The following is a 25,327-nucleotide window of genomic DNA, read 5'->3' on the forward strand; positions in this document are numbered from 1 at the left end:
CTGTGTGTGAAACCGGATGCCAACAGCCTCCAACACTCACTGCAGCACTCATTGACCGAGCAGTCCCAGGCTGATGAACGTTAATGAGCCGGATCCGTCTCAATAAAGATCAGTGGGCCATTTAGTGAGGTGACGTACCGCCATCATGATGCAGATCAAAGATATCCATTTGCAAATGAATCTCCTCCCCTTCGGAAAGACAAATTTATGCAAACACACAATGACGCATCCTTTCTACGTCATAAAGTTTGATGGTGACTGCAGGCTCTATCTCTCTCTGGGAGACACACACACACATGCAAATCTGTACTGCTGTAGGGAATAATGCAGCATTAAATCCCCTAAGATTTACCGTAACCTTAAGATAACTGTTCCAACCTGAACACAGCCTCAGTCTGGTTGTAATTCCAATCTGGACAACATAGTGGCTTTGTGGTTTGCACAGCTGCCACCTAGCAAGAAGTTACTGAGTCAAAATCTGCCAGCCAGCAGCGTCCTTCGTGGAGATTTCATCTATTCTCCACGGCTGTCTGGATTTATCCAGATGCTCCAGTTTCCTCTCACAGAATGTCTGTTTGTTAGACCTGGTACGGAAAGACAATCTTTCCAGAGTCATTGCTACTTTTAGCTTGCTCTGCAGTGTATCAGCTGGATGGATGGATGTGTTGGAATATCAAGTTTAATCGTAAAATAAATGGTTAACCATGTGTTTTGATTGCTCGCTCAGTAAATCTTACTCAGCAAGTCTTTCTATCCGAATGACTGTATAAGGTGCTTGTCCCAACTTTTGAAATATAACCCACTGAGCATAATGCAGCAGCTGTTTCATATTAGAACACAAATACTTGGTTGAGTATCAGAAAGACCAGGGTTTTAGTTCAAATACAAGCCCCTCACTGTCACTGCTACAAAAATAGTCAAGGTCGTGGTTGAAACTAACATCAGTTATTGGTTTGAAAATGGAAATAAAAATTCAGGGATGTTTTAACCCATCCATCCACCCCAACCTCCTTCTCATTCACACTTTGCAGCTTTCCATCATCTAATTAATGGTGGCTCAGGTGGTAGAGTAGGTTGTCCTCCAATTGCAAGGTTGGCGGTTCGATCCCCCCACCCCTCCACAGTCAAAGTGTCCTTGGGCAAGACATAGAACACAAAGTTGCTCCCAATGGCAGGCAGCACCTTGCATGGAAGTTGTCGTCATTGGCGTATGAATGTGTGTGTGAAAAGGTGAATGAGAAGCACATTATAAATTGATTGGAAATAAGACCATCTAATTTAAGCTTTTGCTCCCATCCTGATTACTATGATGATTAGAGATTGCCGTCACATTTTGCTTCGTACACTTTGTTTGCAAAAGCCTAATCCAAATTCAACTTAACTTTGTGCTGACCAGCAGTCATGCGTGTTTATTTTGAGCTCCACAGTATTCACATACAAACACACACTGTGCCTTTCAAAAAATGTCTCACAAAACTCTTGAGCTACGATTTTTCTGATAACACCATAACAAGAATGCATCATCAGAGGTGTGAGACTTGATTGGAATTCACACCTACCGACAGTCATTAGACTATCAGCTTGATTTTCATTAATTCCGGCACAAGACACTTCACACACCTACACAAATGCACTCCGTTCAGTCGGACAGCTAGTAAATTACTGCTTTCATTATGTTACATCATATCTTGTTATTTGAAACAGATGTGATCGTTTGTACGGAGCACAGGCTTGATCACATCCAGGAAGAAGGCTACTGACAAAAACAAGCTGTCTGATGTGTTGGAAACTGTTGTGTGTTGATCACGAGTAAAGAAAGTGAGCTAGTAGGTCACACACACAACACAAAGACAACCAGTGGTGAACAAGTACTTGTAAATGTCATCGTTTCTAAATTTAGTACGTGCTGGTTTAACTTTATTCCAGGTCGCTCAGGACAACAAACTCATTCAGTTCATAAAGATACAGGCGAACTGTGTTTCCATGCAAATAATGAACTGTCTGTTTGCATTAGGAAAGGTAGCTTGACTTGGTGGTGTGGCCACGAATCCACGCCTGGACAGAAACTTTTTTTTTTCCAGGACTGAAACAGTAGGCTATTTAGGTTTATTCATAGTTAAGGGGAAAAGTTAAACGTTAGCATCAGATCACTGGACGGTTTGAACTTCAGCTTGTCCCGCTGCAATCTGCTGACTCCAGTTCTACATGAGCACAAGTGTTTCCATGAAGAGCGTCTGGAACACAGAAGTTAAGTTTTAACAGAGAGCACCCGCTCTGTAGTTCTCTGGAAGTCAGACGATTTGTGAAACAGCGGGAAGTAAAATACACAGGAAGACAGAGGCGTTGGGGACCCGGAGACAGTTATTATCAGCGTGGTTGTCATGTTGCCAGCAGGCTTCTTATCATCACACACAATGTGGGAACGACTTCCACCACAGTTATTGTGATGGAAAAGATAAGTTTGCAGTAATTTTCCTTTGACCAAACTGTGACTTATGTATTCTTATCTAACTGTTCTACTGTCTTTCCAAGTATCTTTGGGTGTGTTGAAAACTAGTTTCAAATGGCTCAAAACTGATATGCCAGAGATTGAAGAAATTAAACAAGTCAGAGCTCCAAGTTGCCATATTTCATCAGTCTTCAATTATTACTATTCTCAATGTAGTGATTAAAAAAGGTGTTATTTTCTAGCTTGGCTTTATGCTACAGGAGTCACAAGTACCTAAAGAGAGAGAGGTAGCTTGTGGTGACATTTCCAAGTGTGTAGATTTACCCAGACTTTGCAGATTATATTTACAGTTATGGCAATCACCACAGTAATGAGAGCTGTATAGTGTGCACAGCTGCCACGTGTATTTGTAAAATTCTTGCTTTAGAATCCTACATCAAGACAGGAAGCTGTGGGTCCACAGAGATATACTGAAATGTGTATCAACATATTTGGTTACACCCTTTGTAAGCTAGATGTGGAATGGTAGAAATATGACAAAACAACAAAACAAGTCATTGTCAGTTAGCAGCTTTAAATTGCTCAAACATGTTTACAGTGACAGACAAAAGTAGAAAGTGATATGGATGTCTGGATTATTCTAAACATATAACCCTAAAAAACTTGCAAGGACTGTATTTTTGTCTGCAAAGGTCAGTCGTCACAATAGATTGCATTTAAAGTTGGACAAACCCTCCTTCCTCACAGCCAGTCCAATGAGCACAGAACAATGAGGTGGAATGAAGTTGAGGTGGGCCATAAAACGTTCACACCCTTGATTATGCATAAGTTTAAGCCTTAATAAAACTTAAAAAGACAAACTATAAAAACAATTTATCCTCTGTACAGTTTTCATGAATTGGGAAATTAGAAATAGAGACCAAAACTACTCTTTATACCACACAGTAAACATGTTGATTACCCCTGTAAAGTTGAACATTTTAACATGGGGGTCTATGGGGATGAATTGTTTTTGAAATCTACCCCAAGTGGCCATCTGATGAACTGCAGTTTTGGACGGTTTAATTTCTCAGCTTCCAACTCGGTCCCAACAGTGTGGGGAATATATAACCCAAATAAAGAAACAACGATGCTTTACTGATATTGTGATAAAAAAGTGCAATACTTATCATAAAATGAATAATCAGAAAGGGAAGTGAGGACATAAAATCACACAAAAAGCATTTGTTACCAGTTCCATTATGGATAAGATATCCTTAGGCTATTTAATGTAAGCAAAAGCAGCAGTACAACAGCACCACATGTTTCACAATTTACTCTGATAGATGTAAACCATCATCTAATCACCCTACCTACAGCAAACGTCTGTCCGTTTAATTTGTTTTATTTTGTCATGGTGGAGTTAAATATACAATATGTCCTCGGAAGTTCCTTGGATTTAGTGTTAAATTTAAACTTAACTTGACTCCCCTGGGGGACTTCAAACATCTGCTAAAGACCCCGGAAAGATCATCTCTCGGTTCATGCTCTTGTTCTTAGTGTTTTGTTCTTTTTATCGCCTGGCACTGTTTGCACTTCCTTTTTAATCCCTACTGCTGTGTTTTATGTTGATCCTGTCTGTCGGTAACTCATTGTTGTTTTTTGTTATGTTTGTTGAGGACAGGTCCCACAGTGTTGTCCGTCTGTGAGTCCATGTTGTATTGTTTTGTTATTTGCGAACAGGTCTTTCTTGAGAATGAGACCCAGTGTCTCAATGAGATAACATGTATAATTAAAGAAAATAAAAGATAGATAGATAGATAGATAGATAGATAGATAGATAGATAGATAGATAGATAGATAGATAGATAGATAGATAGATACTTTATTCATCTCCAAGAGAAATTTACAGTTCCAGCAGCTTCCAAGAAGGGAACACAGGGGCATGCAGTGTTCTAGTACAATAAAATAAAATAAAAATACTCAACCAAAGTCCTTTAAAGTTGTACTCAGGTGCATGGGTGTAGAGTTAAGGGTGGGGGTGTTTTGAACACATGTATTTGCACAATACATAATATTCGACACAAAAAAGCTGATCTACAAGCGATTAAGCAGTTGAAAAGCAACACAGAATGCCCTGAGAGCCTAAATGCATTATACAGTGCTTCCCACTTAATGTCATACCGCTTCATGGAATATTCTGTTTATAAACATAAGATATCAAAGTCCTGAATCATTTCCTATAACCTGTAGTAAAACATCCTGTTTATTGTCATAGAATAATGTCATAATCCCGGTTTTTGTCATCACAAAATTCCCCGAAATTGATTCCAGGAATAACTTTAGCCTGTTTAACCCTCTGGGGATGTTTTAAGTTACTACCCTTTGAGGATATTAGAGGACAAAAATGTCCCCGATATCCCCAGAGGGTTAAAGTCATGGTTGGCCGATTGTTATGGCTCATGGGACAAGCGTGGCAGATTATCAGCCGCGGAAGGCAACGTGTTTGTTTGTTTCTCAGTTACCTGCTCACCTGAGATCTGATCACTGAGTTATTCACGCACTGTCTGACATTAGTTAGGGCACATCAAAGAGAATCGCACTGCTGCAGAGCCTGTCGTCACTCATAACTGAACTGCTCAGCTAGTTAATCATGATAAGTTAATCCTCTGTATACCCTCTGATTAAAAGCTACAAAGGCTAAAACATTCCATGAGAGACCCACAGGTGCGATCTCGTTCGTTCAAGGAAAGATACCATTACTTCCTTGTAAATATGTTTATTAATCGTAAATAGAAAGATTGAATGTTTGACCTTTTTTCATGTTCATACACTTTTTTCTAGTTTAATATTTAATAAAAGTTTAAAACAAGTTTTGTTTTCTTTCCTTAAATACTTTATTTCCTAAATGCATGCTAAATACATCCAATATGGGCCATGCACAAACTCACCACCATCTTGAAGCCCGCTTATTGGAATATCCCAGATATGGTCATAATTTCTTCCTGGAAACACCTGGACATATCAGATGTAAAAATTGGTGTCAAATTAGATATTTTTTTCAAACTTGAAATATGAGTACAAGTTTTTTTTTGTTGTTGTTGTTTTTTTTATTGGCACAGAGTGTGTGTTTGTTCCCATCACCTACTGCTGCTTTATGTACCTTTATTTTCAAGAAAAAATTTAGGCAAGGATCAAAAAATACATATATTTTTTTGTGTGTATTGAAGTGGAATAACTTTTTACTGGTAGCACCTGGAGTGATTCGGATTTCTGTGTCTAAAACTAGTGAGTGTCATCTTTACGAAAAAAAAAAAGAAGTCATATTTTATATACACTCCAAAAGGGTCAAAACCAGCATTCATTTTAATTTAGAGAGGTCATTTTACAGGTAGTTGCATTAAAATCACCCGGAATGATAAAGGGTTAAATTTAATTTTTCTTTAAATAAGTTTAAAAAATAATAATAATAATAATAAAATCCAGCATAAATTGAAACAGAAAGTGTACACATGTGGTTAAAAATTCCCCAGAATACAGAAAGTGTTTGACACTTTCCTGGAGAGGATCCACCAGATCTCCTGCTGTATAGATCCCCTGCAGTTTTACATAAAGCCTGCTCAGGTGGAGCACTTTGATTAATACGGTGCGCTACAGAATGGAGTTAGGATTTCCGAGGCGCCCTGAACGCACCACGGTGGGCTGGGCGCGCCTCCCCTCAGCCGGCTCCAGTGTTCGCTCTCTGCTCTTTACGCTGGAAGCTCGGCCGGTGTTTACGTCAAAGAAACAGGCAGCAGCGTGTGAAAGGGAAAGTGTTTGTGAGCGGGGGAGTCCTCCTCACCACCAGTGCGAACGAGAGGACAGCAGATAGGATTAAACTCAACTGAATGAACTCGTCCTGAAGGAAACCTGCGCGCAAAAAAAAAAAAAAAACCGCCTCCTCCTCCAGAAGCGGGTAAGAACCTCACTCTCCTTATTACTAACTCTCAGCTTTAAAGCTTCCACAAACCACATATGACTGTGGCCGGGCTTCCAACCGCTCTTGTGACCTTTCGCACTCCCTTGTCTCGCTGTCACGCTACAGTGGGAAATTACTCACCCACTTCTATCAAACTGACAACTTGAACGTTATTTTTTTTTTATTTTTTTCCCCCCCAATTTGATCTGTTGTTATTGCGTGAAAAGATGCGATAGTATAAAGCAGCCGCCGTCTTTGCATCCATTGTCCAACCGGCAGTTTCCTGATGGTGAGTTCACGTTTCTCTCTCTTAACTTTCCTGTGCGCTTTTTCCACTCCACGTTTTCTGTATTTGCGTAAAAGTTGTGGAGCTTTGTCTGCGATGCGCCCTGACAAGTAAGAAAAGGGGGGTAGCCAAAGTACTTATTTATTCTGATAATAATGTGGAGTCAAAACAACTTGTCAGTAAAATGTCGCTGCTGTTGTGACTGATAATGATGATGATGATGAGGAGGAGGAGGTGGTGAGAAAACAAGCCCCGGCGCGTCTCCGTGCGCAGCAGCTTCAGACTGGCAGGAGGTGAGTCAGACCTGGATGAATAGCTGGCGAGGTGGAGTCCCTGGAGGACGTGGAGCAGCGGGGCAGAACCTCTCCTGCAATTGGAAAAATAGTTTCAGATGGTTGTCTTGATAGAGCCCCAACTGTTTCCAGAGAGGACGAGGAAGCAGGAGAAAGCTGCATTTGAATAGCCAGTAATTGCTGATCCTGAATGGAGCCGTTAGCTGGCAGCTCTACTTGTGTTTTGTGCAGCTGATTTTCCAAGAGCATGACTTTTTTTTTTTTTTTTTTTTTATGGCAAGTGAGCTGTCACAGTTGAGTGTAAAGTAAATGTTAGCTGACTCCATTAATCCAACCCATACTGATCTGCAAGCAATTAAATGTTGGCTGCTCTTTCTCGGCCCAAAGTGGAATTATTAGATTATTTGAAAACATTATTTATTTTCATCATCAGCCTGGACATCCTCAGTCATCACTCAGTTTTTCTAGCTCGACTCTCTGCTGTTTTGTCTCATTTGTGACATTTTGATGGTGAATTTCACAACCTGATTAAACCAGTTGATTTATTTAGATTACCTCAGTATCGATTATTTCCATTTAAGACAATCTCTGAAGAGAAAACATGTCCTTCACCTGGGCTTTCCTAAAACCAACAATAATGGCACCAAAGTTTGGAACAACAATCCAAAACTTAACAATTTTTTATTTTTTCATGACTTAATTAAAAAACGAGCGGCAAATTATTACAATTTAGCAGCCAGAACAAAGATAACTTTCACATTTTTTTTTGCCTGAAAAATCACTAAGTGATTAATCCATTATCAAAATAGTTGTGATTAGTTTTCTGTCAGTTTGGTAATTGATTGTCCAGTTTATCACTGCAGCCTACACTGTAAAAAATAGAAAATAAAATAAAAAAGTACTGTTATTTTTTATAAACGATTCACTGTTATTTTACAGATTTTTACACATGATATCTAGTAAAATAACAGCAAAAAAAAAATTTAATTTACACAAAAAGCAGCTGTAAATGTTATCCACATACAAAAATCTGTTTAAAAAAAAAATTTTACAATGTGGGACAATGTTGTTTTTTTTCTCCATTTTTTTCTTTTTACTATATTTAAATCAGCTATAAAGATCATTATTTTACAGATATTTGCCATTATTATTATTATTGTTGTTGTTATTATCATTTTACAGTATTTCACCATTTAAAAAAAAAACCCCAAAAAATTCTGATACTGGTCCTGCCAGATTTATTTATTTATTTATTTTATTTATTTATTTTTTACAGATTTTTGATTTGGATTTTTTACTGTATGGCCTGGAGCTTGCCACATATAACACCCCTCCACCCCCTTGCCCCAACTGGATAAATATTTAACAAGCCTACTGTTCAATTATCGTTCTAATGATGTGGATGTGTAGTTATGGACCTGCAAAACTCCAAAACTCCACTGTACCAATAAGAACGTTCATATAAACCCGCCCATGACATAAAGTGGGTGGCATTTCTGTCTTGTTTGGAAAACCTTTTATTGAGGTTTTGCTTGCTCCTTATGGGTTTAGGCAAAAGAATGAAACGGTGTGCTGCGTCAGAGGATTATGCAGATTTGTCAGAGATTTTGTGGCTCTGTTTACGCTGCGTCTGTTATCCTGTTAATATCTCTGATTAGATTAAACCTTTGTAGGCAGCGGTACAAATCAGTGAGGATTTCCTGATGCTAGTTTTGGATTTTGGTGTTTTTTTTTTGCACCAGTGAGAGAATTGTTTGTCAGGTATTAGATTTATGGATTAGCCCAAAATAGACATTCCTATGTGGTTATGTTCTCCATTTGGTTTATTGCAGAAAATATGTTTTATTATCATAAACTGTATGTTGATATCCTGTTTTAATACCCCATACTGATATGAGAATTTCTCCATATTGCTAACTCGTCACTAATGCATTTGCTTGAACAGGACTGAGACCGAAAGATTTTGTGCAAACAGGGGGTTCGTGATTCTTTGTTTCTAACATGCAAAAGACAGTGAGTCAGTGCACCGTGAAGTCCGTATGTACTAGTATGTTGTTGCAGTAATTAAATAACAACAGTGTCCTCATTAGTGTTTCTGTTCCAGTAAAAACTGAACTCTCACTTTCAGTATTCATGGTATCGACAGGTGGTGACTTCTCCCAGGAGCTTCAGATGTTGTCAGAGTCAGTGAGCAGATTGTTTGATGGGGACAGATGTGTTTAAATACATGAGATGCTGCATCGTGTTAATATGTTTTTTTCCCTCCTCCTCCTGCAGTCTCATGTTGCTGCTTCACATTCAAGGGTTAATTAATTGAAAATATCTCCTTGGTTTAATTCTGTTATTATGTCCACACAGATACAAGCACATACAAACAAACATTACACCTATTCTTGTAAGCGGGGCTTCTCATTTACCAGATTGATTTGCAAATCATTACCTCCTTGCACACATTCTGAACACACTGTTTTTTTCCATGGTGCTGTTTTTCACAGATGCGTATCAATGAATTAAAAGATGTGGTCGCTGTGTTGCGTAACTGCTCTTCTTTGGCACCAGAACCATAACATTCCTTGTGTTAATTGGATTTAATGTCAATTAGAGAAAAAAGAAGTTAAACACTGACAAGTTGCTCTCGAGAACAGGTTAAGGGACAAAAAGGAAGCAAGGATTTCACCTGTTTCTTGTTTCATGAATGAAAAGCAGCTCTGGAGTGTTTAATCCGTGTGGGGGAGGGTGGGAGGTCCACCTGCCAAGTGAGAGATGTGCCTCTAAAATTGAATGAGGCTGAAAAATCCTCTGTTGTCCTTTAATGCCAGTGCTCAAATACATTTACCCTTGCAATCTGTTTGATTCCACCCATTGCCAAGAATTGCAAGTACCCCCATTTATCACAGTTATGACAAACGTCTTAAGTCTTGCTTGAATCAGAATCGACCGCTTCAGATCCTCGTGTACTGTCGGTACAAGAAGCCTCCTTAAACTTGTGCGGGTCTTCTCTTCTCTCTCTTTCTCCTCAGTGAGATTCTCCCCAGCTGAAACCCAGACAGACCATGCTGACGCTATGACCACAGCTACAATGTAAGTACTGCAGTGCATGGACTAATCTTCTGTTAATGAGCTGTTAAATTCGATGATTGAACAAGCGCTGCTGTTTGGATTTTATCACGGTGGGCAGCAGGATTTAGTCTTAAAGAACCAGTCTGAAATCGGATGGGATTACAAAAGAATAACACTGACATTGTCCCAAAGGATGGATGTGAAGGTGCACTTTGGAATCACTGGGCTTTCTGCTTTATATAACCAAACTTGCAGTCTGTAATGTTTTTCCTCGTCACGTGAAAGTGGAATCGTTTCGTTGCTTTTGGAAAACTTTGTTAAGATTGTGATCTTAAACAAAGCATTTCGAAGACACAAATGAGCAAAGTTTAATGTTAGAGCAATTGACAACATCACTTGATGCGACCGGGAGAGAGTTTAGAAGTTGAATTTTAAAGATAAAATCAATAGAAGAATACACAAGCAATACAGTAATGCAGCTGCAAACCTGACAGTGTTGTATCTCATCCCATTTGAAATCAATTTAAATGTACAGATTTTAAATGAGAGAGCACTTGAGCTTATTTTGCAGGTTGAGATTTAAGAAAAAAAAAACAAAAAAAAAAAACGCTAGGGAACCACTGCACGAGTATGACCCTGAGTATCAGCAAGCACCCACCTCTTGGCACTGCAGTACCGAAAAGCTGTTAATGTCACCTGCTGACCAGTGTCTTGTGTCGCAACGGCAGACAGTTTATATAAGATGAGTCACAAAGTGTAGAGCAGTCTGTCCAGTTCTTCCAGTATGCAGTTAAGCTGTGACAAACCCACAGTTCCCTGGTACTTTGTTGATCACGGTGGCATCTGCACTGTCATAACACAAGCTTCTTTGTAATCATTGCAGACTTTGTTACAGTGAATTGTTATTTGTCAGAGTTTTTGATCGAGGCTGCCTCACTGGGAGCTTTCACAAGAACCTGAATAGAGATCGGAAATGCAGATACACCAGCTGGCTCTTCCAGATAATTAGAAATGCTACCAAAACTACTCGCATTATATTTTGGCAGCAGACCTTAACGGCTACTAGTTCTCTTGATACCTGACGCACTCGGTTATTGCCTATATTTTTGCTCTTTTATAGCTACTTTCTCAATTTTCTTTTCATACTGTTTTGCTCTTCATCTCACTTTTCTCTCGTTATATCGTCTCTTCATCCCTTCATCCATTGCTTATCCCCTCTATGTGTCTCTCTACAGGGTTCGGTCTGTAGTGCTGACAGTCCTGATGCATGTTTTCCTGGTGCCCCATGGTGAGTTTCACCTCAAACACAACAGCTGTGACCCTTCAGGATGTCTTCTTCCAGCTTGTACTAGTCTCCCTCTTTATTTGACTGGTGTTGCTCACACATAGAGAACAGAGTCGGGAGGTTCATTTCATGATTCGTTTTTTTGAAATTATGCGCTCCAAACCTGCCAAAGACACACATCACAGTGTTTCTTTCATTGACCTTTTATGTCTAAACCGAGCGTGGAGGGTTTTCTTCACTCAGGAATCTCAAGAACATAAATTTAAGTTGCACTGTGTTTGAATTATTCCACCAAACTAGGGAGAGTTTAATTTGTCAACTGGGGTTTGGCACATTTCGGTCCTGGCAGAAAGCTTCTGATGCCGTCACTGTAGAAGAAAATGACTTCTGAATGTGAATAACGCAGCTTATACTTGGATCCAATTTTGTCCTTGTGTAGTTCTATCTGCAGTTGCGTCAAATATAGATAAGATTGTGACGTGCAAATTGAAAGACTGTCCCAAACACCTGATTCAGAGCTTCGAAGCTTCAATGAGACCAAAAGGGGCCTGGGGACCAAAAAGACCATGGATGCACCTGCATGACAATTATCCACGGTTGCTGTTACTTACAGTTTTCAGGTCATTTGTCAAACCACATTTGTCTGCCACTCAACTACTTGGGTGTCACCTTCGCGGATTTGGAAGTTCTAAAACATGAACTGTGTCTGGACACTTCACTTTTGTGTCTTTATTAGTGTCGTTTAGGGATGATTTTGGGAAAATTGTGATTTTTCTGACAGATGTTCTTGCAGTTTGATTGGCATTATAATTGTTTTTAATTCAGGTTCAGTTCAATATTCACTATGTAATATATTTAAAACGTGATGGAGTAATAGCACATAAGATTCCCTTGAAAACGTTACTTACATTGTGGCCTGCCATTGTGATTTGCTAACTACATTGTTTCAAATATTCAATCTGAAATTCAATTAATTGTTCAGCCCTAACGTATTTATAAGTTGTAAAACTGTTACATGGTGACGTGCCACTGATAACTGGGATGTGCCTAGATTGAATATCCTCATCCAAGAATAACTAATGCTGATAAATAATGTTGAAGCGTAATGAATGTTGAATTACTATTTTGTGAAGAGATTCCTTAGACTTCTGTTTTCTCTTTCACACTTCTTAGATCTTTGTGCATCTGTACATATAAAAAAACATTTCTATGCAGATGACACAGCTTTGTATATCACAGTTTGGTTTAGTCTCCAAAAATAGCTGAACCACAAATTTACTATAAATGTTTACAAAAAGCTAAAGACTCCTGATATTATTTTGTGAGTGTTGAGGAAAAAAAAGACAAGACAGTTTAAACCTATTTAATCGTGTGTTTTCAACCAAGATGCTCTGACATTTGTAATAAGAGTAACTCAGATGGACATGAAATCTGTATTGCTTTTCTAACTTGTGTTGTAATTTCACTTCCGCACTTTGGGTTTTGAGGGAGTAAAACCATATAATTTCCTGATAACGCTGTTGACTCTTGATTGCTGGAGATTCGTTATACTGTACTAGACAGATTTCCCCTGGGTGTGGCTCATGCGGTTTCTGCTACCAAAATGAAAACCACAGTGCTTCTATGAGCCACCACCAGTTTGTCGAACTAACATGACGACTTTTGCCTGAGTCCAAATCAGTAGCACGTCAGGTGTGCGCTGATAAAGTCTTATTTTATGTTCGTTTCCCATTTATCACTGAAACAGACTGTCTCTATAGCCGATGGATAGAAAAAATATGAAATTATGAAATTATTTCCTGCTGAAAGTAACTGTTAATATTGTGCAACATTTTAGGGGAACAGAAACCAAACGCAGAAAAAAAGGTTCCTGAATTCCCTTCCCCTATCGTAGCAGTGGTTTCAGTGAGAACTCTAAAAATTGTTGGATTTACCACAGAAAAGATAATTATAACACATCCACCGTATTATAATGTCACCTGTTTGATTCAGAAGAACCCTACATTTAAACTATAAAACTCCCAGTAATCAGCTTTTTTTTCTCCCTGTTCATGCGTTGAAGCCTAGTTAACTCCCCCGCCTATCTGTGAGCAGGTGTTCAGAGTTTGAAGCCTGAGGATGGAGCCTCGCTTCGCTCAGGTGCCCTGAGCCTCCCGTGGCAGGATGAACTGTGCTGTGAATCATCTTCAGCCCACCGCGGTGTGGAGGGAGGCAACGCGAACGCATCGGAGACTAACCGCTCTGAATCAAACCTCCCACACCGTCCCCGCTGCAACTACAGGGGCTTGACAACCGAATTGCGTCCCGATGAGCCCTCTGGTGGTGAGTAAGAGTTTACGTCCACAAAGTTTCATAACAAATGTGCCTCGACACTCTTAGTCTTGTGCAGTCGACAGAGAGATAATGAGTTTGTCAAGTTTTGGTGCTTCTGTAAAGGTTACTACGGTGAGCAGGCAGCTTGAGCTTGAGGCATGGGGGGATTATTTTCATGGGTAATGTAATTTTGATTCATTGAGTTTTTAGGTTTTAGAGTTTAATCAATGCCAGGAGAGGAACTTTAAAGGTAAAAAAAAAAAATCAGGTCTGTTGCTGGACCCATATCCACCTCGTGGAGTAGCAATTTTCGAATGAGTCCCGTGCTACCACATGCACAGTCCCTGATAGCTTTATGCTTGACTTAAACAGTGCAGGATGGAGATCAGTTTCTGAATGAGTGTTGCTGTGTTTGTTCACAAGAAAAACCTTTAAGTGATGCATCAGCAACAACAGGTGAGCTGCACAATGTGGCGCCGGCTCATCAGAACACGCAGCGGGCTTAATGTGACACAGTCTCATGATTCAGCAGCGTCACTTATCGCTGATAGAAATGCTCCCAAAGACCAGGTTGACAGGCTCATTACACTTTAATGGCTTTTTATCTGACATCCCTCCCTCCTCCTGCTGTCAGCGTGGGCGCCCATGTGAGTCCCGCGCTGTCATCAGTTATCAAGACTTGTCCGGATCACGAGAATCCGCTCTGCCTTTTATCAATCAATCGTTTATTTGCAAGGAGCGAAAATAAGAAGGTCATTAAGTTGACACTGCCGACAGGAGCCGGTTCAAGTGAGTCATAATTATAAAACACTCTCTTGATATTGTGGAGGTGAACATGGCGGAGACACGACAGAGGTGAGGAGGATTTGTTTGTTTCCATCGATCGGTGAGGCCCTGTGACGCACAAGAGCTGCGAGCTCTTTGTGTACGTGATGGCAATTAAACAGTGAAGTTAAAGGCCTCCGTTGTGCCTTCTGATTGTTTTACGGGTCTTTAAGCAAATGAGAATGATTCAGCTGTCCGCAGAGCATCGTCAGCATTTCAAAACAGTCCTTCTGCGTCCACGTTAGTCATGCCGTTTCATTCATGTCTTTTGTTGCTTTCTGCGGCAACATGTATCCCTGTGACAGGTGTGAGTTAGAGACGGTAACGAATAAAGACAATACAGAACATTTGCCTCCATATGTGCGGCAATGTACACTGTATATGACAAGCTCTGACCTGTCAGTGAACAGACACGAGACCTCTGCAGAAGTCCTGTTGTGTAGAGTGGGGCCGTCGAGAACGAGACTAGGTCCTGCGTATCCCACCGATGCTCAGCTAGTTTGGTATCTGGGGAGTTTAGAGGCTGGGTCAACACTTTGGGCTCTTTGTCGTGTTCCTAGAGCCATTCCTGAGCAGTTTTTGTGAGGTAAACTGCTGTTAGGTAGTGCCATTGCCTTACGTGGGTGGTACAGAAGCATAGGTTTGCAGACATTTTGTATCAGAAATCAACTGCTCGCATTTAGAATTAAACATTTTTGTGATTTAAAATTTTCCAAATTGTACCTTTATCATGATTATTCCATTGACCCCAATCATGGATTTGATGATTTTGGAATCTGTACATGCATTTGTCAGGCAGAAACACTGAAAAACGTCTTTTGTTTGTCGTTTGTTATGTTTCTCGGGTAGATTTTCATAGTTTCATAGCACAGGCTTAGTTCTCAGAATATTACGTCTTGCGGCTTTTCTCAGAAGGCTTCATCAGCACCTCACAGTCTCCTAACATGCAAACGCTGTTTCTTGTCAGGAACCTGTGTGAACATACTGTGCAGAGTTGATGAAAACTGGGGAAAATTGACATGTGATCTTCAGTCTCACGTCCAACAATCCGGCACGATGGGTGTTGGTCTTATGGCGGTCAGCTTACAGCGCCTGTTGTGAGTATTCTCCAGAGTGTGTACGTGCGAGCCATTGTGTGTGTCTGTGTGCTTTTATCTAATTTTGTCTTCCCGACTGCTCACTGGGGGGTTAAGCATGTGTGTTTACTTTGATCAGCAGAGGGGAAGCTGTGTTGTGTATCCCTGGCTCCAGACCTTCACTGTGGTGAGGGTGAAGAGACCAGCTTACGACTGATCTAACACATACACACATTTCCTAAGAGATGGAAGATCATACGAAGCTCTCACTTGTTGTACACTGTTGTGAAATGTTTGCTGTGAAAGTAAACAAATCCGTTTTCCCTCTACGTTGATTAATGAGCCATTCTGAAACTTTTAATCATATTCAGCAGAAAAAACATGGCACAGGTGTCACAGAATGGGAGATGTTGTAATTTCCATATTTTCAATAATCCATAATCACGGAAACAAAATGATATAATCAAAAACTGCATCATAAATATGTTGTGACTCTGAAGGATACTGCAGTCACATTTACTTCAGACATTAAATCTGACACACACAAAAAAATCCACTTCATAGTAGTTCAGCATTCTGAAAAAAGGACTTATTCTTACATGTTTTTGCTACTTTTTCGACATTGAGCGACAGGTGGTTTTCCAGTATCACATATTTCCATGTTTATATTCAGTCATAGATCATGCACTGAGAGAACAGAGGCTCGAGTAAGTTTCTGTCCATTTCCAGGCCTCAGAAAACGGACACAGAACTGAACAATCCTGCATCTGATAATCCCGTTGTTTGTGAAGCGGAGGATTCCTTCATGTGCTCCGTCGCTCTTGAACCTACAAGTTTTGTCACAGTGGTTACCGTCAGCATCTCAGACGCCGTGGCTCCTCCGGTACTGCTCAGAATTCCTGCCCGACCAGGTAAGAAAAGGAGTTTTTTTTTGTCGTTGTCTTATTCTTTATCAGTTTGAATGACTCACAGCTAGTAGATACACTTAAACACAACTAATAAACGTCCCACAGAATACAAGAGTTTCTTATGCTGTCTGTTTTGAACCAGTAGTTAGTGGTCATAGAAGAATCCACTGTGGAGGCCTCAGTAACAGTCACTTCATAAACTCAAGCTGTGCAGTTAAAATGTACACTGATGAGCCACAGCTTTAAAATCACTGGCAGGTAAAGTGAACAACACTGATCACCTTGTTTCAATGACACCTGTGATGGTGTGGGTTATATTTGGCAGCAAATGAACAGTCAGTTCTTAAACGTAACGTGTTGGAGGCAGGAAAAAGTGTGCGAGAATCTGTGGGACTTTTGACAAGGACCACATTGTGACGCGTCTCTAAAGCTGCAGCTGCTGTTGGGTGTTCTGTACACAGTGGTTAGTGTCTACTTAAAGTGGTCCAAGGATGGGCCACTGGTTACTTGGCTGCAGTGTCAAGGATGCATGTAGAGAGCGAAGGCTGGCCGGTGTGGTCTGATCTTACAGAAGAGCTACTGTAGCCCAAATCCACTGAGAACCTCAATGCAGAGAGATTCTTTTGACTGTAAAGCCAGTGAAGTAAGCACACCATTAAAGTGAAATAAACTACCTACAAATGGACACATGAGTGGTCCATGAGTGGAAGATAAGCCGAAAAGCTCTACTGGGAAACCTTGGGTCCAAGACCATGACAGAACAGAAGAGTTCAAGATGTTGACTTGTCTTTCAAATTCCCCACCTCTCATTCTCAATACGCATCTGAGGGATTTTCTGGAAAAACAAGTCAGATTAATGAAAGCACCTCCTCTTCCAGGACTTCTGCTGTTGACCTTTTGTTGCCTGATACCACAGGACCCCTTCAGAGTTCTGTGGAATCCAGCTATTGAAGGCTCAGAGCCGTTTTGGCAGCGCAAGTGTGGCCTACAGAATATTAGGCGGGTGGTTTTAATGTTTAGCAGGTTGGTGTAGATCAATTCTGAGAAATGCTGTGTAACTCTTGTTGATTTTGGAGGGGCTCCACTTGTGCCCTGATTAGTTATGGGGAAAAGTACAAAATTATGGCTGACGTACAAGTTAGTGTTGCAAGCTAGAAAACACAGATTTATCAATTTAGTTTTTTATGACTGAGTTACCTCTCTTTCCATCTTGAGGTAGAATAAATCTAAAGGATCATTTCTGTTTATGTGAACGTGGTGCATCTCCCACTAATGTGGCTCTACAGGTCACGCTAACTCGTCACATTTGTCAGTGACATTTGGGGAAATTATGAGTCAGACTAGCCCAAGCTCTCTGCAGCTTTACAAAATGGTGAAAGGCATCGCTGAATATTTATTAGTCATTAATTAAGGTATTTTTTAAAAACTTATAAAACATTTATAAAGTATCCCATATTAGACTCTCAGTTGAGTAGTTTTGAGAGTTTTTTTTTGTGAAAGCTGAAGTTGTAAACTGTTTGTCAATCAACATGCATTGTGATATTTTAGATGTAGAGCCACAGTGTTTTCAGGGCTTTACAGTAAGTGACCAGGAGGCAGGTTCCCAGCATTCCCTTTTATTCAAAGGTTCTACAAACAGATTCGGTCATGCGTGACGAGGATCTTAGTCTTTAAAGCACAAACTATTCTAACATTCAACCTTAATGTGACAGATAAGGAGAAACTGTTGTATTCAGCCGAGATTTTTGGACGTGCCCTGAAAACAGCTAAAAGAAGCTGGACCCCGGCCTTGTGTGCGTGTGTGTGTGTGTGCGTGGTTGTGTAATTGTGTGTGTGTGTTTGAGAAAGAGAGTTCCGTCGTGATAGAAAAGGACTTCTCATGCTGTTTGTTCAAGCAGACCTCTTTGGTTAAACTCACAGAGCAGGACAGAAAATGGATAGTCACCATATGTTGTCCAAATATTGCTTCTCCTTCATTGCGGTTTTGTCCTTGTAGGGGTTAAAGTGTGTCACTAGAATAGCTTTCATCCTTTTAAACTAATTTTATGTAATTTTTTTGGCTCTTGAAACAAAGCTTTTCTTGTGTTTTATTCCTCCAAATATGTAGCATCTGGAAGATAGATAAAGGACAGTTTATGTAGCTTGAAAACTGCAGGGGAATGGATGCTTCTACTGGCAGAACTGTACTCTCGTATTGTGTTTGTGAACCATTTTGAGGTACTTCATTTCTGCATTTTGGATTAAAACATTCTAGTTTTTACTCCCATCATTTCAGATTAACAGCGATTATCTTATACGACTGTTGTAGATTAAACTGTTCAACATTAAATGAACCAAGCTTCACCCTGAACAGTGGTAGCAGTCACATGCTCCTTCATCCACTGGGTGTTTCCATGTCACAAGTCATTTTACTTTTGGTACTTAATGTACATTTTGTTTCAAATAGTACATTTTTGATCTCGTACGATTTCGAATGCGGGGCTTTTGAAGAGGGATGCTGCTACAAAACAAATCATCATCATTCTAGAGCAGCGGTCCCCAATGTTTTTGGCACTATGGAGCGGTTTTACGCAAGAAATTTTTCTATCATTGTTGCACACATAACAAAAATCTTTTTTCTATTCAAAAGTTCCACAAACAAGTAAAATGACTTGCTAAATATGTGTTTACTTCTTATTCTGTCTCAGCGTTGAGTTTTTCCAAAGAAGCTCTCCAGAGACGTTTGTTTCTGTTTATATGCATTTCGTTGGCGATTAGACTGACGTTTAACAGCCGGGCATGAAAACTGACAGTCAAGTGCAGGAAACAAGCACAGACAGAAGTGACGATAAGACGAGCTAGTCATTGTTCAAAAGAAAACACCCTGTAGACTGCGCTGGAAATAAAAATAAAACAATAAACTTTTTTTTTTCTTTCTGTGCGGCCCGGTACCAAATGATTCACGGCCCGGTACCGGTCCGCAGCCCGGTGGTTGGGGACCACTGTTCTCGAGCACAAGATGAAGCTGTTAAAGCTGTTAAATTTCCCACCAACAGTTTAAAACCATAAATACTAAATTCAAACTGTAATTACAAGAAACTGGATAGGATGCAATCATCTAATGATAAAAAGCTAAATTTAATTGTCTTAACAATTGTATCCTTATCAGAAACTGCGTTTTCTGATAAGGATGTTTTGCACCACAATTTCTACATCTTGAGACTTGTTCTATTAGCCCGCGTGTGTTTATGGTACGGACCATTTGCTTTAGTCATGCTTTAGCTTTTAGCATTTTTTCTGTTTGCGCTGTAACCATGGAATCAGACAACAGTCGCTGGACGCATTCAGATCCAACGAAGTAATGTCTATGATTTAGAGAGCTGCAGGAGACCCAAACACCGGCATCCAAGGTGATGTCTCTCACTTGTACTGTGTCAACCGTCTTCAAATCTAACACATGTTGCTTCATCTTGAGTTAGGTGTGTAGATAAGTCTTTTAAGATAACAACTTAAAGCCCTTGTTGTTCCTCCTGAGAGAGTGATCTGGAGGAAATAGTTGAGCTCTTAGTAATAATGGTGAGTAACCTCTCCTGCCCCGAAAGGCATATTCGTGGTTTTAGGAGACTCAATGTTCTCCAGTTGTATTCGTCATAACTGAGTGATCACTTTGGATATCTTTGTTATCTGCTGCACCCATCTCACCTCAGCGAATGACAGGAAAGAGTGTTTGCCTCGGAAATCCACCAGAAATGAGCATGTAGTCTAAATATCAGCCTCCGTACAGTCTCACACACTGTGTGGATTGCTGATAGAAAATTAAAAATGTACTCTGTTGACATTTATATACGCACATGTCATATATTATTGACTACAAAGTGAAGTTAATTTGCCATTTGTGACAAGCAGAGAAATCAAATTACATGCCGGCTGCATTTTCCATTAACTCTGCGTTCAAAATGTGATTGATTTATTTAATCCTGGCATGAGAACTACAAGATGAAGATAAGTTTCATTACAGCAAATGCTACTGTTGGATGTACAGCGCAGTAATGCCGTATGTTCTCAGGGCTGTATATCCTGACAGATAACAAAGTAATTAATTAGAGACCTTAAGGCACCTTGCTTTACTTTTATGAGCCACTGGAAAAATATAATCCTCTAAGCTAAAAAAAAAAAGTTAAAGGCGTCTTCTAACCTATGATTAAGCAAGCTGACCTTACAGCAGGATCAAAGTGGTGTTATGATGGCATTAGTAGTGATTAGTCTGCTGTGCAGCATATTGATCCTGCAGCAGACCTTACAGTATGATAATATATCCTCTTTTTTTTTTTTGCAGTGAAACCGAGTCCTCCAGCCAACCTGTCACATTTCCAGAACATTGAAGCACAACTGATTGTACAGTGGGACGACCCGACAGACTTCGATGTCGGCCCGCTGAGATACGAGGTCCGATATTCCTCCAACACCACTCACCCAAGTTGGCAGGTAAATAATGAGTTGTTACACACTAAGCAGGGATCAAATACTAGATAAGAGACAGATGGTTGCAGATAACATGTTCTTTGTAAGCAGTTAATCTGTTATTTTTCTGATTTATTAATGCATCCTTTATCTGTAAAAGGTCAGAAAATATTGGAAACTCTTGGTCGAAATCCAAAATTCTTTAGTGTTCTAGTGGAGAATCAAAATGGTTTTTTTGACTTAGGGATTAATGTGGACTTATAGTTGCAGCTTCCAAAAGGTGATAAAGTTTTCTTCTACTTTTGCTGGCAGTCCAGTGATTCTGCTTTTTGCTTTAGGCTCTGCATCAACGCTGAAATGTGTTTTAGCCAAGAGCACCCTAGCGATGCATTCAGTGGTTTAATTTAGGAATGTAAACGTGAACTAACACGTAGATTGTAAAGAAAACAATAAAATCATGCTTCCAAAGAAGAAATGAGAACAAGCAATGCTACAGAAATAACCAACTGTCACACGGTCCAGTTGGTTTTGGTTTTGATAGAGAAGAGACACCAAACTGTGGCTGCATTCATACTGCGATGATGGATTTGACTGAGTCACCACTTTCAGGGGAACAAACCCAACTCTGTGTATCACTGTGAACCTGCTCTCATCCGTGAAGAGCACAGGGCGCCAGTGGCCAATCTGCCAACCTTGGTGTTCTCTGGCAGATGCCAGTCTCCCTGCACAGTGCTGGGCTGTAAGCACAAGCCCCACTGGTGGACGTGAGGCCCTCAGACCACCTCACGGAGTCTGTTTGTTTGAGCAGAAACATGAATATTAGTGGCCTGCTGGAGGTCATTCTGCAGCTCTGGCAGTGCTCCTCCTGGTCCTCCTGCACAAAGGAGGAGGTAGCATCCTGCTGCTGGGTTGTTGCCCTCCTACAGCCCCCTCCACGTCTCCTGGTGTACTGGCCTGTCTCCTGGTATCTCCTCCAGGCTCTGGACACTGTGCTGAGAGACACAGCAAACCTTCTTGTCACAGCTCGCATTGATGTGCCATCCTGGATGAGCTGCACTACCTGAGCAACTTCTGTGGGTTGTAGACACCACCTCATGCTACCTCTAGGGCTGAAAGCACTGACAAAATGCAAAAGTGATCAAAACATCAGCCAGAAAGGACGAGAACAGAGACATGGTCTGTGGTCACCACCTGCAGAGCCACTTCTTTATAGAGGTTTTCTTGCTAACTGCCTCTCATTTCCACCTGTTGTCTGTTCCATTTGCACAACAGCAGGTGACAATGATTCACAATCAGTGTTGCTTCCTAACTGGACAGGTTGATTTCACAGAAGTGTGACTGACTTGGAGGTACATTGTGTTGTTTAGGTGTTCCCTTCATTTTTTGGAGCAGTGTATAATACTCAGTTATTTTTCCTCATTGTCTATGTCTTCTTCAGACTCAACAACATCATGACTGCAGTTTCTGCATGTTAATGCCTTGGGGTCACAAGCATCTCGGCCTGTGGAATCTGTAAAGGCTTTACATGGAGAAACTGCAGTCATGATGTTGAGTCTGAAGAAGACATAGACAATGACTCTTGAATCTTCTGACACTGTGAATGAGAAATAACTCTGAGTGTTGTATAAGTATGTGAAATAAAAGCCACTGTGAATGTAAATGTAAACGTGAGTGTGGCCTTTTTCAACAATGGAGGGTTTGTGGTAGAATATAAATGCTAACAGTCAACTCAGAATCATAAAAAAAAACCCTGATTTGACCCTCATAAGTTACTTAAGGCCCGATTTTTCGTCAATCGTTTATCGGTACCCTAACTTGAGCAGGGTTTCCCACGGAGTTGAACTTCAACATTCTAAGTCATGTTATTATACACCTTTACAAACATACTGGTGAAGAAACTGTTTGGTAAAAATCTCATAAAATGCCTTTACCATATGTGTGTTTGTCTTCATTCCCCCCTCATCTGTGTCCAGGTGTTGCCTACACCTGGAGAACCCCGGCTGTCTCTGGATCTGAAGCCCAAACGTAACTACAGCATCCAGGTTCGCTGCTCCGGTCTGCAAGAGCCTCCGCTGTGGAGCGAGTGGAGTGAATCTTACCACATTTACCTGGACAGTAAGAACCAGCTCCTTTCCAATTTTATGTACAGGGAAAAATATACAGAAGAGCAGCTGCTTCTTTAAGTTGTTATTTTTTACTCACATTTTTGCAGCTGTTTTTTTCTCTCTGTGAATGTGTCAGGCGCTCTGGATGAATTCCTATGAAGTGCACAGTATTTGCGCAAGAACCTCAGAGGGTTCAATGAATTTAGGATAAAATGATCTAACGGTCCAAACTTTCCCTGCTTGTCTTGGAACTGGTTGCTGTGTGTGCCAGTATGCATTTGACATTTTAAACCTGCCCTGGTGGCTGCAGTTCAGCTCTCATTCTCCGAGAACCTCTGCAGATGAGGATTCACGGCATATTGCAGATAGATGGATTCAATCGCTGACCCCAGTTAGCGCTCCGGTAGAGTTATGCCAGTGCTGTGCTATTAATAATGAATCCAGCTCATTAGCCTGAGCCAGTAATGACGGACTCATTTCAATGTGGGCGATGTCAGCAAACTCTGAATCACAGGTCGTTCTCAAGGTTACAAACCATGCAGTGTGACAGTAGCTCAAAAAAAAAAAAGGTTAGTGTCACAGAGTGAACATGTGGGAGATGTCAATGTGCATTTTTTTTAAACATATCATTTAAAACCCATTCACGAGTGTAACTAGTATATAACATACAAGCAGCATCAGGAGCTCATAGATTTTTAATTGTGCCTCAGTGGACTTTTTTTTTTTTTTTTTTAACCAATAGTTTATGTAAAAAATCTGTTTTTTAAATTCTGAAAGTGAAATTTGAGAAATGAAACCAAGACCTGAGAACTGAGAGCTGTCTGTGTACTCTGAAATCAGCATCACTGCAAAGATAAATGATAAATTGTTCATACTAGCTGATTGTTTGTTAATACTCTGCAATACAAACTCCTGATTAAATGCTCACGAGAGCCTGAGGGCCTCAAACAGCACCAGTGAGTAATTCAGTCTTGTATTTGAAAGCGTTGTGTTGCCAGAGTAGATAAGTGTGTCTACCTGATTTTTCACATCCAACGGTATACAGGGATGAACATCAAACTTACTGACAGGTGAAGTAAACAGAAGAATAAGACCTACTGTTTCACAAAGTGCTGAAATCCTTCATGCTGGTTTTGATAGAAAGGTGTCAGAACACTCGGTTCATCACAGCTCGCTGTCTCTGGGCCTCTATAGCCACAGACCAGGCAGATTGGCCACGCTCACCTCTGGCCACTGAGTGCCAACATGCTGCATGTGGGCGTCGTAACTGGACCTCGGATCAATGGAAGAAGGTGTTCAATGAGTCGCGCTTTCTTTTCCATCACGTGGACCACAAGGCAAGCTGGCGGAGGATGTTCTGAGCAATGTTCTGCTGGGAAACCTTTGGTTGTGGCGTTCATGAAGATGTTACTTTGACACGTACCACCTAAACATTGTTGCGGACCACGCACACCCCTTCATGGCAACCTGATCCTTCAGCAGGATAATGCTACCTTGCCACAATGCAAACATAGTTCAGAAATGGTGTTGGCATGGCCTCCAAAGTCTCAGATCAAACAACTGTCTGCGAAAACAAATCTGATGCATGGAGGCCCCACATTGTAACTTCCAAGACTTAAAGGAACTGCTGCTAAGATCTTGGTGCCTAAAACCTTCAGAAGTCTGTGGAGTCCAGGCCCTGATGGGGAGAAGCTGTTTTGGTGGCAAATAGGGGTCCTGCACAATATTAGGCTTTATTTTCTTGTGGCTGATTGGTGTATGTAATCTTACCAGACTGCTCTTCTACTGTTTGTCAGTGGAAGAAACTTGACCCCAGGGTAACAACATGTTTATGAGTCATGGGGTTAAAAGTTTATGAGACTCAACAGCTAATGAGTAATCACGCCAAAATGAGCTGCATAAAACCTTCCTCAAGTCATGGGAGGAAATTTTCCAAAAAACAACAACATTTATAAGGCGAAAGTTTTTAGGACAGTAAAATAATGACTAAAAAGTTTTGTTGAAATACAGCAGAAAGAATGTCTGATGACAGAACAAAAGGCCGTGCCACACACTTTACGCGGGTGTATTCACAAAAGTTTATGTTTTCATTTGCTAATCAGTCACATTCCCTTTTTGATAATGCCAGCATGACAATGAAGTCCACATAGATGTTTCAGTCATCTGCATCAGAGGAGGCGGTTAGGTGACAACGCGCTCAGTCCCATACCACGTGACTGATGAAAACGTCTCCAGAATCCTTGAGAAATTTTTTGTCTTTTGTGAAAATCTACACGAGAACTGCGGCTGAATGAGTCAGGTGTTTGTTCTGACTCACGGCCTTTATTTTATTCTCCTTTATTGATTATTC

The 25,327-nt window shown here is 40.6% G+C and overlaps 1 protein-coding gene across 2 annotated transcripts in view; it reads left to right on the forward strand.

Annotated features, from left to right (window-relative positions):
• Window positions 1-25,327, forward strand: part of lepr (leptin receptor) — a 46,555-nt gene that overhangs the window by 7,943 nt on the left and 13,285 nt on the right. Inside the window, exons 2-9 of one of the 2 annotated variants that reach the window (XM_008296218.1) lie at window positions 6,226-6,383; window positions 9,986-10,046; window positions 11,261-11,313; window positions 13,405-13,632; window positions 15,416-15,545; window positions 16,254-16,435; window positions 20,748-20,896; window positions 22,846-22,987. In XM_008296218.1, coding sequence (XP_008294440.1) covers window positions 10,030-10,046; window positions 11,261-11,313; window positions 13,405-13,632; window positions 15,416-15,545; window positions 16,254-16,435; window positions 20,748-20,896; window positions 22,846-22,987 — 901 coding nt within the window. In that variant the 5' untranslated portion in view covers window positions 6,226-6,383; window positions 9,986-10,029. Of the gene's footprint in view, window positions 1-6,145; window positions 6,384-9,985; window positions 10,047-11,260; window positions 11,314-13,404; window positions 13,633-15,415; window positions 15,546-16,253; window positions 16,436-20,747; window positions 20,897-22,845; window positions 22,988-25,327 lie in introns of those variants that run through there. The other variant, XM_008296217.1, reaches the window with a different exon arrangement.

This window comes from Stegastes partitus, unplaced genomic scaffold, assembly GCF_000690725.1.
Source record: "Stegastes partitus isolate 25-593 unplaced genomic scaffold, Stegastes_partitus-1.0.2 Scaffold1111, whole genome shotgun sequence".
Classification (NCBI taxonomy): domain Eukaryota; kingdom Metazoa; phylum Chordata; class Actinopteri; family Pomacentridae; genus Stegastes; species Stegastes partitus.